At 53.8% G+C, this 12,872-nt stretch overlaps 1 protein-coding gene across 1 annotated transcript; it reads left to right on the top strand.

The window, feature by feature from the left end:
- Positions 1–2,228: 2,228 nt before the first annotated feature.
- SLC22A13 (solute carrier family 22 member 13) lies at positions 2,229–12,634 on the top strand. Its single transcript, XM_069473441.1, has 10 exons — positions 2,229–2,606; positions 8,954–9,057; positions 9,270–9,424; positions 9,584–9,752; positions 9,964–10,084; positions 10,162–10,256; positions 10,474–10,688; positions 10,852–10,960; positions 11,430–11,645; positions 11,891–12,634. Exons 1-10 carry the CDS (start codon positions 2,229–2,231, stop codon positions 11,982–11,984), a joined length of 1,656 nt encoding a protein of 551 aa, XP_069329542.1. The 3' UTR covers positions 11,985–12,634.
- Positions 12,635–12,872: the final 238 nt, after the last annotated feature.

Genomic DNA, 12,872 nt, shown 5'->3' on the forward strand with positions numbered 1-12,872 from the left:
CCTGAACTCCTGGACATGATTGCCCATGATCTTCCCGAGACTTCCTATGTGGAGAGTATATTCATTCTACTTACAACTGCTCTGGTGGTTAGAAAACTCTGTGACACCTCTCTTTGGTCTTAGCTGTGGCCTTGAACGAAGGCAGGTACAAGGAGAGGAAGACAGTCCCTGGCTCTCCCTGATGGACCAGAGACAACCCTAACCCTGTCCCGCAGGCACTCAGTAGGGGGAACTAGGCTGCACGGGGAAGGCAGAGACCAGCGTGCATGCTGGCGTTGGGCACAGCCTCCCAGGTCCGGGAGACAGCAGAGCACAGAGAGGTCCCTGGAGCTGCAGTGATCCTGGGAGTCTTCAAAGAGGAGAACTCTAAGCATCATGGGGAGCCTTTGACAATCTTCTCAGGATTGAGCAGGGAGGGTAAGGACAGAATGAAGTAAATGAAAAAATTAGGATTTAGGGAATGTAAAGTGCAGTCAGTGACATTCAGTGCCTGAGTGCCAAGATTTTGGGATCATAGTTTCAACTGAAGATTGACTCTAGGAAAGTCTTTGGTCCTGTCTCACTCCTCTATTGGGAGTCTGCTGATCATTCTGTCTTTCTTTCTTTGTTTGTTTGTTTCACGACAAGGTCTTGCTCTGTCACCCAGGCTAGAATGCAGTGATGCAATCAGCTCACAGCATCCTCGAACTCCTGGGCTCAGGCGATCCTCCTGCCTCAGCCTCCCGAGTAGCTGGGACTACAGGCATGCACCACCATGCGTGGCTGTTTTCCTACCTCCCAGGTGTAGCTCCCTTGTCTACTTGGAGACGAATAAAGCAGAAATGCTTTTCCTGACTTGAGTGAGGAGATGATGAAGGCTGAGGACAAGGCTTGTGTCTCCACCTCAGTTTTCCCCCATGAGGGGAACATTAAACTGAACAGTGGCAACTGATAGTGACCGTTTTCTTGGCAGTTCAACAGAGGCAATTCAGAGAGTGGAAACACTCAAGGAAGGTAGGTGGAGGAAAAAAGGGGACAGCGGCGAGCCTTGTGGGAGAGCGTGGGATGGGGCCAAGAACAAAGCATTCTCCTTATACAACGTGGCTGGCCTGGCCTCTGCCCTCCGCCGTCTGCTCTGCCTGGACCCGCACCCCGGGCTGGCTGGCGAATAGGCCGCCAGCAGCTATGCCAGCCCGGTGGTCAGACACAGGCACACTCCATCCAGGGCTGCCCCCAACAACCTTGCTTCCTTCCTTGTATTCCCTCCTCCCATGCTCATCTCTTAAAATAGTTCAAAATTCAGAACGCGTGGATGGTTTCTTATGCATATACAAGCAGATATAGATGTGTATGTGTACATGCGCACACGCTGTGGCAGAGGGAGACTTTGTCCTGTGTTCCTCTGTTATCACTGAGATTGCTTAGGGAGGCTGGGGCCACTCTGGGACAACTTGAATCCTTTTATTATTATTATCATCATTATTTTTTATCTTAGTAATGTGTTCCTGTTTTCTTACTTTGTTCTTTCTAATCTTGATTATAGTAGAGCTCAAAATGAAACTCTTGGCTCTTCTGTAATGACTCTGTATTCCTGGATTGTCTTTGGCACTGGAAAGGAAGTGCACTTGTGCATTTGGTGTGTCTCTTGGCCCGCTGCCTCCTGGGATTGGCTGCTTTGCATACCAGCACACAGCAGAGACCCGCGGGGGAAAGACCACCAAAGTTAACATGCAGGCTGGGTGCCTGCTGCTCTCCTGACTCCCCCCGCTGCCTAGTGTGGGCTGGTCCCTAGAAGGGACCTCTGTGTCACTCTGTGTTGCAAGGACTTCTCTTAGAATTTGGTTCTACAGTAATGGGGGGCATTTGAGCAGGGTGGGGATTGTTTAGCATGTTGTAATTGGAAGTAGGGGGTTGGGAGCTGCTGTAAGCTATATAACATTTGGCTAAAGCTCACTCCTAAGCGCTGGGCCTGAGAAGGTCCTCCTGGTTCCTCTTTTGGACATCTGTATCTCTTACAGTCAATAAAACATCCTCAGATGCTATAAACTGAGTGGACTATTTCGGTTTTTTATCATATTCTATCCTTCCCAGGCCATACCTAGTGAGTCGCAGTGTGACAGGTGGAGCTGGGCAAGGCTGGATTAAACATTAATGCAGCTATTTCCACAACCCAGAGGAGCCAGTGCCACCAGAGCCAAGCTGCAGAGCTACCTGGTATCTCCAGGCTGAGGAGGTGGTGACCAGCAGACATGTCTCAATTTGCGCAGGTCCTGGCTGAAATAGGTGACTTTGGTCGCTTCCAGATACGGCTAATGATCCTGCTGAGCATCCCCAACTTCCTATATGCCTTCTACTTCTTTGCCCAAGTCTTCATGGTCCTGGATGAGCCCCACCACTGCTCAGTGGCCTGGGTCAAGAACCACACTCTTAACCTGAGTGCTGCGGACCAGCTGGCGCTGGGGGTGCCTCTGGATGCTGCAGGCAACCCCGAGCCCTGCCTCATGTTCCGGCCACCCCCCGATGGTGCCAGCCTGAAGGACATCCTCAGCCACCGCTTCAACGAGACGCAGCCTTGTGATATGGGCTGGGACTATCCTGAGAACAGGCCCCAATCCCTAACGAAAGAGGTAGGGCTGTCCTTTTGCCTGTCTGCCTGACCCTTTGCCGTCGGTCACTGGCTGTGTCTCTGTCTGTGCCCCGATGCTCACATGGTTGGCCATCAGGATGCGTGCTTTTCTTTTTGCCAGTTATCCTGTTTTTGTCCTCTGCCTGTCGGCCCTCCTGCCTCCCATCTACCTCTCTGTCATTTTCTCTGTCTGGTCTGCCTGCCTATATGTCTGTCCATTTTTGCCTGTCTTTGGTCTGTCCCTCTCTTTGCTTGTATCCAGTCTCCTGCCTTTCTTCCTGCCCTCTCCTGTTTTCCTTCTTTATGCCTTTCTCTCTATCCAGTGTTCTCATCTGTCGTCCATTTCCTGTGTCTTTCAGTCTGCCCCGCACATCTGCCTGGCTGCCTATCTTCTGTGCTTTCCTAACTCTCACGCTATCCCTCTCCCTGTCCACACGCCTGCCTTCCTGCTTGCTTGACTTGGGCTTCCTACATTTCAGCTTCTCTCTCTAGGTCCTGCCTGCCTACCTGTGGGGTGCTGGAGAGCACCCATGACTCTGGGACTTATCCTGTGGATAACTAAGCATTTGTTCTGCTAACTTCATTCCTTTAGGAGAGATCCAGGCAGACAAACAGAAAGATTCCCACTCCAGCTGCCTCTGAGCAAGAGGGGCCCTCTGAAAACATCTAGTCTCACTCTGTTGCTTCCCAGATAGCGGGGTTGAGGCACAGAGTGGGGAGATGACTTGGCCAGGGCAACGTGGTGAGTTGACTGTGGAGCTGAGGCTGTCATGCCAGACGCCTGCTGTCCAGGTCCCTGCAGGGGTGGGAGGCAGCACAGATAGTCCAGAAACCTGAGGCATATGGGCTGTTGAGGAATATCTGTGCAGTTCTCACCCAGAGATTAAACATTTACTTTTTTTACCCCTATGGTTTAAAAAGCATTTTTTGAAAGGCTTTCAAGGACAATGTTTTAGCCAAAGTCTGACTTTCACTTTTTAATGTGTGACTATAAACCTGCCCCCAGGACCCTGGCAGCTCAAGGCTATGTCCTGCCTGAACTCCTGTCTTCCTCCCTTCCGCACAGGGAGAGCTAGGTAACCTATGAACTCTCCTGTCTCTGGATCTAGCCCAGCCCAGCCTCCTCTGACCCTCAGTGGCCTCTCCGTCATCACCTCCATGGGGGGCTGCAGCCTTCACTAGCGCTAAAATGTTGTGGTATGCCTGTATGTGCTCATCAACTCTCTGCCAACCCGACCAAACGTCATCAGCCATAAAGCCCAGAAAACCTTCCAGATTTCTCAGACCCTGCTCTAGCCCTTGTTCACACCCCATGTGGACTGTTCATACAATTTTATTCAGCCACAGCCTCCTAAGTCTCAGCTATGTAGGGAACAGTCAGAGAAAGGAGGTACTTAGTTCCCTTTCTATAATACAAGAACACCTGGTGGTCTGGGCAAGAGCTGGACCCCTCGCAAAGAATGAAGGGCTGGGTAGGCTCTGGGGCCCAGAACTTGCTTCCTAAAGGAGGCAACTTCCTAAAGGAGGTGGTATGTGAGCTGGGTACCAAGATACTGGGAAAATGTTGCCAGAGAAGAGAGGAAGGCCTTTGCAGGCAGAGAAGTACAGGAGAAAGGCCTGGCAGCAGGGAGGGGGTGGTATGTCTGGGGAGCAGGAGGCAGGTTCGTGTGCCTGCGAGGGGTGGGCAGGGCATAGGAATCGGATGGGATGTTTTCAAGGAGTTGGGACCTCTTTTTTTTTTTTTTTTGGTTTTTGTGTGTTTAATACATCTGAAAAAATGCATATACATAGAATTGACACATGAGAAAGCATTGGTTAACACTAACGAATCTATAAGAATTAGGATTTGGGGGAGGTGGAAGAGATTAGCTAAACATTTTTCAAAATCGGAAACTGCAACCCAAATAAACCGATAAAATCTCTATTAACACTTATCAAGAGTCTTCATAAGACTCTTTCCATGATTTTTATTAAACTAGAGAGCCTTAACTGGCTGTTCCAGGGTTCCCCGTATGCAAAACAGAAATAAGGGATGTCCCCATTTGTTAAGTGTCCTCCCCGCCCCAGTCCAGCCCCAGCTTCCTGATGAGGCAGACGTCCCTAACTGGAAAGAGCACGTGAGTCCTTCCAGAGATGCCTGTCTTGTAGCGCCACCCTCACATTTCCTGTCCATACGAGCTCTTGGGCTGTGTTCACCATATCACACGCTATTAAGCTGCACATTTATACTGGGCATGTAAGACAATGGTTGACAATGATTAAAAGCGTGCCTTGCTTTTAAACAAACAAATATTTCGTGGAAACAACAAAATGAACTAGCAGTGATCGCTTTTCTGCAAATAGACGATGACTCAAAGTTAGCTAGTACTGGGAGAGGGAAGGGGAGGCACACCTATATGCCTTGACTTGCATGAGGACAGGTGGGTCGGTGCAGGGCATTTGCCACGATTCCAGAAAATGAACTTCAACTTTGAATCTTCAGTTTGATTGAAACCTTGCTTTCAGTGTGATGCTGGCAGCAGCTGGGCAGAAAGGGCTGTGCAGAGACGTTCCAGCAGCACACGCCTGTGGCTCTGCTTCGGTTCTGCAGGCTCAGGGGGCCGGTGCTGCTCTGCCAAGCACACCCTTCGGGCCTCTTGGAGTGAGTGCAGAGCAGTAACTGCACGCAGCAGCCTTCAGCCGGAGGCCAGCTTTCCCGCAGTCTCTGCAGTGACAGGCTTCCGTCTGTTCTGGTTGTCCTTGGCAAGTTTCTCAGTAGTACAGGGGACATCTCTGACATCACTTTGGGTCCTGACAAGCAAGAAAGGAGTCTTTGCAGGGGTGAGTTATCTCAGCACCCACTTTTCTTTTACATTTTCAAATGAGGGCAGAGATAACAGTAAAAACTAACTAGAAATATATCTGTGGATACTCAGTAGTTGCAATCTGCCATGGTCCTCTTGTCCTACAGTGTACAAAGTCCAAGTGTATATGCTCGGCACCAATCATAGCTGTGACTGCGTGGTTGTCAGAAATGGTGCATATTCAGATGGAAATTTGTTTGTATTTTAGGCTATCAGGAGATATGCTTTCCCAATGCACAATTGCTCACAACAACACACTTAATTGTCTGCATTGCTGAAATAGTTTTGTGCCCACTTTAAATATTTCAAATGCACTGTCAGCCTCAGCCTTTCTGTGGGGTGTTGGCAGCACTCAGGAACCTCTCTTTACTCTCAGTCATCAACCTAGACTGTCCCTGCACTGGGGTTGGGCCTTGGCCCTCTTGTGTTACCCTGATGTGCTCCCTGCCACCCTCACCCTCCCAAGGAATGTGACTCCCAAGGGAATGTCCACCTTTGGTACTTTGTGCCCTGCATCACATGATAATCCCAAGCTCGGTCCCAGAGTGGAGCTGTCTTGGTGTGAGATCTTCTGCCTCTACTTCCTGTCTATCAGGAGGGGCTCTGCACACCGACGCAGAGGACCCTGGCTGAGCTGACAACCCCAGTTTCCTCATTATGAATAGCAGCTTCATATTTAAACTGAAATACAAACAATATGCATTTGAAAAGAAAAGAGCACATTTCCTTATACACTGTGTGCTCTTGAAGGTGAGGGTGGCTTTCTCCTCCTCACCCTACCTGCTCAGCATTTCCTGGGTGCCTGTCCTTGGTAAAACACAAAATGACTCCCAGCCTTGTCCACACGGACTCTGAATCTTGGGGGACAGGGAAACAGACCATCAGTGAATAGCAATGATAGTGTGATCTGTCCGGGGACCAAAGAAGAGGTAGGAATGCGTGGAAGGAGAAGCAGAGAGAACGGACATTTCCGGGGTGTGGAGCATGAAAACGCCTGGCGCGTGTGAGCAATGCTGACAGCACAGAAGCGGCTGAGACGTAGGCAAGAGCCGCCTCTTAAAGTGTCTCGGAAATAGTGCTGAGGAATGTGGGCTCCGTCCTAGAGACCAAAGGGAGCCACTGAGGGCTCTGGAGTAGGGGAGGGACCATACACTGTGCTTCACAAAGTGAAGATGGAATTGTGTAGGCCGCGTAGCAGGCCCCAGACAGAGCCACTGTGGGCGTTAGGGCTGGGGAGGGTGATGACTGGCATCCCAAGCTGGAGCCCTCTCATCTCTGTGCCGTCTGCCAGGTGACACCACCAGGTGAGCTGGAGCACAACTCGGCACCTCAGTCTCTGCTGCTGCCCAGTGGAAATAAGCCGCCATGAGGTTAGAATGAGGATTTAATGAGTAAGGCTATGTGGCCCTCAGGGAGGTCGTAAATGGTGGCTGTTACCCACGGGTGCCACCTTGGAAGACTCCCGTGGCTTGGCACTCATTCCTGCAGAGCCCTTGTGTCTGAGGTGTCTATGTCACCAGCTGAGACCTTCGTGGGCACAGGGGCCAGCACACCCTCATCCTTGCTGACATGAACTGAGAGCTTCCCGTGGACAAACACCGACTTGAGCATGTTACGTGTTTAATCCATCTGATCTTTAATTGCATCAGATGATACTATGTAGCGTGTTTTATTCCCATTTTGTACGTGGGAAACCAGGACACAGACAGATCAGCCAACAGGCTCAAGGTCACACAAAGCCACTCAATTCTGACTCCAGAGCCTGACAGCAGCAAGTGTTTACTTATTAGTTATTTTAAATGGCATCTTACTACAAAGGAAATCTGTGGTAGCTAGACAGAAACCAAACAGGATGGAACAGGGTGGAACAATTTCAAGCCTCCTGTCCTTCCCCACCTTGTTCCCAGGGGCAGTCAGTTAATCCTTTGGCACATATTGGAAGGTCTTAAAAATTAACAGTTGTCCTGGAGAACAGAAGCATGAGCACAATGGTAACTCCTGGATTGGTTAATTGCTTGCTAACGGTTATTATAATACACTGATGGTGATTGGCTAGTTAGCTAGCTGTAGGTATTAGTTCATTCATTCATTCAGCAAACATTCTCTTAGCCTTCACTCAGACTCATTCCCTGTCTAGGGCATAGAGATGTCTCAACTTCACCAGCTGCCATCCAGCTGTGGGACCTGGGATTGCCTGCTTAACCTTTTCTCCCTCCAGGAAACTAAGTCAAGGACCATGTGAGAATTCCACGAGACAATGCCTGTAAAGCATTTAACATAGTACCCGTGCAGAGTAAGCACTCAAAGGCATCAGTCACGGCTGCGGAGCTGGAGGAGAGCTCACATGGCATGTTCCTGCACACACATTTGTGTATGGAACCCCCCACTCCGCCCCAGGACCCAGAACTCGGTGGGGGTGAGGAGCGGCCAAGGGTACTGTGTGTGCACATAACATAGACATGTGCACAGAGCTGGCGGACCTGGACATTTTCTGCTCTTGGTTTCCCAGTCTGTCTAGTGGGTTCTCTCTGTAAGTCTCTAAGTGGGTTAGCATCTCTGGTGCACGCTCTCTTCCTCTCTGTCTCTCCTGCTTGCTAGCTGCTCTCTCTTGCTCTCTCCTTTTCTCCCTTCCTCTGTGTGTGTGTGTGTGTGTGTGTGTGTGTGTGTGTTTGTGTGCTCCCCTGTCCTAACTGCCTCCCTCAAGGCATGTGTGAGGCACCTTAGCATTCTGATTGCCTGAGCATGGTGGGCTTTTCAGGGAGATTTTGCAGTCACACGGGAAAACTTGGAGAGGCCCAAATGGGTCACAGGGTGCCTGGCTGTGGGGAAGAGGCCCCTTTCTCAGGAAGTAGCAATAAATGGTCTGTCAGAGGTTTCCACACTTTGCATCCTCAGTGTGTCAGTCATTCCACATGGCATCCCTGGGCCAAAGGAAATACCTAACAGTTCTACGTATTAAGGAATGAACTCCAAATAACAAGTGATTATGTACTAACGATTTAGGAATTATTTAAAAAAAACCACATGAATTGAAAGAAAAAGTATTTTCATTTCATCCTTGAATAAACACGGTTACTTGCTAATAGGATGTACACTGTGTACCTGCCTGGCTCTGCACAGCTCCCAGCGCTTCGGTGCTGCCACCTTCTCCTGTCCCACGTTGCCTTCATATGCGGTTTGCCTGTATTTCACAGCAACGGCAAAAACAGGACTTCCCATAGATACGATGTCATTGAAAGGAAAGTGGTATGATCTCATGATGAAACCGTGAACTCTCCTGAGTAGTTGTATGATGTCAGACCAATGTCAAGTACTGTTGTATTTCCCGTCTGACTTTTAAACATCCTGCTGTACCCAGTGAGTTCACTAGGGCACGCGGGGGTGCCATGGTGCACATTTTTGGGAGCCATAGGCATCTGCCCTAAGAGGTTTGTGGGGGGCTGAGTGGGGAAGGACTTGCCCTCAGTGCTGCCCCCGGACTCACGTCTGCCTGTGTGTGCCTCAGTTCAACCTCGTGTGCGATCGGCAGTACCTGAAGGAGACCTCCCAGTCAGTGTACATGTCTGGGCTCCTGGTCGGGGCCCTCATCTTCGGACCCCTCTGCGACAGGTAAGAGCTTGGCCAGCTCAGCCCGGCCCTAGCGTGCTCCTAGGCTCCTGGCGCCGGCCCACGATTCCCCCTTGTGCCCTCCCACTGGCCTTAGGATAAGGCCATGCCCCCTCCGTCAGAAGGAGCCCCCTGGGCAGGGCTGGGCTCCCTTGCTCCCGGCTCAGGTGGGTTCCCAGGGGGGCCCTTCCCTGACCTGCGCCCTGCTCCCTCAGGATTGGCCGCAAGGCCTCCATCCTGGTGCAGCTGCTGCTCTTCGCCATCATCGGCGTGTCCACAGCCTTCGTGCCCAGCTTTGAGCTCTACATGGCCCTGCGCTTTGCTGTGGCCACCGCCGTCTCTGGATATACCTTCAGTAATGTCACCCTGCGTGAGTATCTGGGCCCTGGGGCCTCCAGCCTTGTCAGGCACCCCGCACCCGAGGCGGTCGCACCACAGCTTCGTTTGCTGAGCCTGACGTGGTGGCATTTGGGAGTAACAGGGACTGAGAGGGCAGGGGCTGGCCCAGTCTCACCCTCTGTTCCCGCAGTTACAGAGTGGGTGGGGCCCTCGTGGAGGACGCAGGCCGTGGTCCTGTCCCTGTGCCCCTTTGCCCTGGGGCAGATGGCGCTGGCAGGACTCGCCTATGGCGTCCGCAACTGGAGGCTCTTCCAGATCGCCGGCACTGCGCCTGTCCTGCTGCTCTTCTTCTACTTCTGGTGAGCAGACGCTGGCGGGAGCAGCCGGCCGGGCTGGCTGTGCTGTGTGGGGTGGGGCTGGAGTGCAGCACTCACACTCGTGGGATGCTCACAGGCTGGGCTGGGAGAGGGAGCCCGGGAGGGCCGGGGTGGGGTTCAGTCTGCACTGGAACTGCTGGGAAAGCTCCGCAGGACTCCCGGCCCCGAGGTCACGGCCACTGCTGGCCCACAGGGCTCTGCCAGAGTCTGCACGGTGGCTCCTGACCCGGGGGAGGATAGAAGAGGCTAAACAAGTGATCCGGAAAGCAGCCTTGGTCAACAGGCAGAAACTCTCCCCAGAGCTCCTGAGCCAGGTACTTCCAGCAGGCCCTGGCCAGCCGTGTCCCCAGGTGAGACCCACCCTGGGCCTCACTCTGCACCTTCCTCCCAGCTGGTCGCAGAGAAAACAGGCCCCTCGGGGAATGCCCTGGATCTGTTCAGACACCCCCAGCTCCGGAAGGTGACCCTGGTTCTCTTCTGCGTCTGGTGAGTGCCCAGGGCCCGTGCCCCTCCCTGTGGACAGAGCCAGAGGCCTGCCACTCGCTGGTGTGTGTCAGTGCAGTGGCGGCTCCCTCTGGCTGCGACAGGCTCCCCTAGCCGCACCAGTGTCCCTGTTGTGACTGCTGACTAAGGCAGCCTCTCCCTCTGGGTGCAGTGCTGTCTCAGCACCCAGCAGTGACCGGAGCCCTCCGGTAATTTGTAGGTTTTCGACCAGTGTGGTGTACTTCGGCCTGGGCCTGAAAGTGGGAGACTTCGGCCTGGACATCTACATGACCCAGCTAATTTTTGGAGCAGTTGAGGTGCCTGCCCGCTATTCCAGCATCTTCATGATGCAGAGATTGGGCCGCAAATGGAGCCAGCTGGGGACCCAGATTCTGGGTGGGCTCATGTGTATCAGCATCATCTTCATCCCAGCAGGTACCAGGCTGGCTGCCCCCTCCCCTTGCCTCACCCCAGACCAACAGTTCCGCTTTCAGTAGTAAGGGCTTCCCGGGGATGAGGAGTTTGGGTGGGAGCCCGGGGGCAGGACCTAGGTTCTGGGGCATCTAGCCTCCCGAGGCTGACCGGCACTGTCCCCAAGATCTGCCTGTGGTGGTCACCGTGCTGGCCGTGGTGGGGAAGATCGCCACATCTGCCACCTTTACCATCGTCTACGTGTACTCTGCCGAGCTCTTCCCCACCGTCGTCCGGTAAGAGCTGCCCTGTGACTCCTGCTCCTCTGCTCCCGACACCCTGCCTTTGTTCGTCCCTCCCCCACCACCGTTTCACAAATAGCCAACGGGGCAGGCACAGGGCAACTAGAAATCGAGCCCAAGTCCTCAAGTTGTCCCCAAGCTGGTGGAGGACACGTGATGGAAGTAGGCCATGGCCTGGCCTTGCCAAGACGTCTAATTGTGCATGGCCCAGCGGGACAAAGTGGTCAGGAGGTGCAGCCTTTGACCTGGGACTTGGGGGGTGAGCAGGCGGGTAGCAGGCAGAGGGAGAGGCCTGGAAGTGGGAGAAGCAGCCAGGAGCAGGGCGCAGGATCGCAGGATGGGCTGGAGGAGGCTGGGGACCTGGCAGGAAATGGGTCTGGGCTCCCCCGAGGGAATACACTGGGGCGGAGCTGTGGCCCAGAGGTGGGACCGTGTCTGTTCAACCTGCACTGGCCTTCCCCAGGCAGACAGGCATGGGGCTGGTGGGCATCTTCTCACGCATCGGGGGCATCCTCACGCCACTCGTGATCCTGCTGGAGGAGTTCTACTCGGCCCTCCCCATGCTCATCTACGGCATCATCCCCATCGTGGCCGGCTTGCTCTGCATCCTGCTGCCAGAGACGCGTGGCCAGGCCCTGAAGGACTCCATTGAGGACGTGGAGCAGGGGCCCCACCCACGGTGAGCTGCTTGCTTGCTCTGAAGCCAGGCCCTGGGCCTCACACCAGAGGCCCCTCTCCGTATGCCCAGGCCTCCGCCTCGCCATTAGTCCATGGCTGCTAAGAGGCCAGTATGGGACCCTCCAGACCCATAGACGTCTGGTCGGCTATGGGTCAGGTTCCCCCTACCTTGGGGCAGGGGATGGTGGGAGACACTGCCATGGGACCATTCCTGGACAGCCAGTGACAGCCTTCTGCCTCCTCCAGGGCCCCCAAGTCAGTGCCCCCAGCAAAGGAAATGGACGCCACAGGAAGAACCTCCAGCCCAGGGGTGGCCTTTGTGAGCAGCACGTATTTCTGATGGAGGCCTCTAAGAGCTAGACCACCAGCACCAGGGAGCTGCCTAAACATCCCCCTGGACGTGGCCAGGACCCACAAGGACACAGGGACAAGACCAGCCTTGCTTATAGAGGCAGCACACCACAACCTGGCCCCAGCACCTACCACCCGCCACCGAGCCCAACCCCAGGAGTGTCTGGGACAGGACCTCCTCCCTGCTTCACCCTCCTCACCTCCAGAGACCCACCGCCAACCCCGTCTGTGCCAGGGTCTCGGGTGCGTCTTGGGCTTCACTTGTGTTTCGATAGTCTTGTCGGGGTATGGCTCTTCGGATCCCCTCAAGCCAGCTGGCTCTGCCCCCAAAACAGTCAGACCCAGACAAGAACACTAGGTAAGGCCTTTCCAAGTTTGAGACAGGAGGGGAGGCACAAAAATGTGAAGTTGTGGACTCTGCCCAGGCCGGCAGATGAAAGGGCTGTGGGTGAAGGGTGCGTGAGACCCTCTGGCTAAGGAGTGGCCCCATAGGTCATTCCATCCCACAGAGAGAAGCCTCCCTCAGTGGCAATCCAGGCTGCCACCTTGCATTCTCTTCAAAGACCTCCCCAGCCTCGGCCCCACTCTCAGCCCATGCCTAGCCTGAGTGGGGCAGCAGGGGCGTTTGTTCTGTTGCTCCTCCCCACCCGTGGGCTCTGCTGCTTCTGCGTCATGCAGGGCCCCTGCAGGGTAAGGGAAAAGGCCAGGGGTCTTTGCACTCAGCGGCTGCTGGCCATAGCTCTTTCCAGGAGTACACTGCTTGTCACCCATCAGTGCGTTTTGTCAGCTTTCTAAGAGCTGGCTCTTCCATGGGGCATCTCCACGGAGTTTCCAAAGATCCTCTCCGAGCCTCTGCGTTGTGCCTTCATATGGGCAA

This window comes from Eulemur rufifrons, chromosome 7, assembly GCF_041146395.1.
Source record: "Eulemur rufifrons isolate Redbay chromosome 7, OSU_ERuf_1, whole genome shotgun sequence".
NCBI classification, from domain to species: Eukaryota; Metazoa; Chordata; class Mammalia; order Primates; family Lemuridae; genus Eulemur; species Eulemur rufifrons.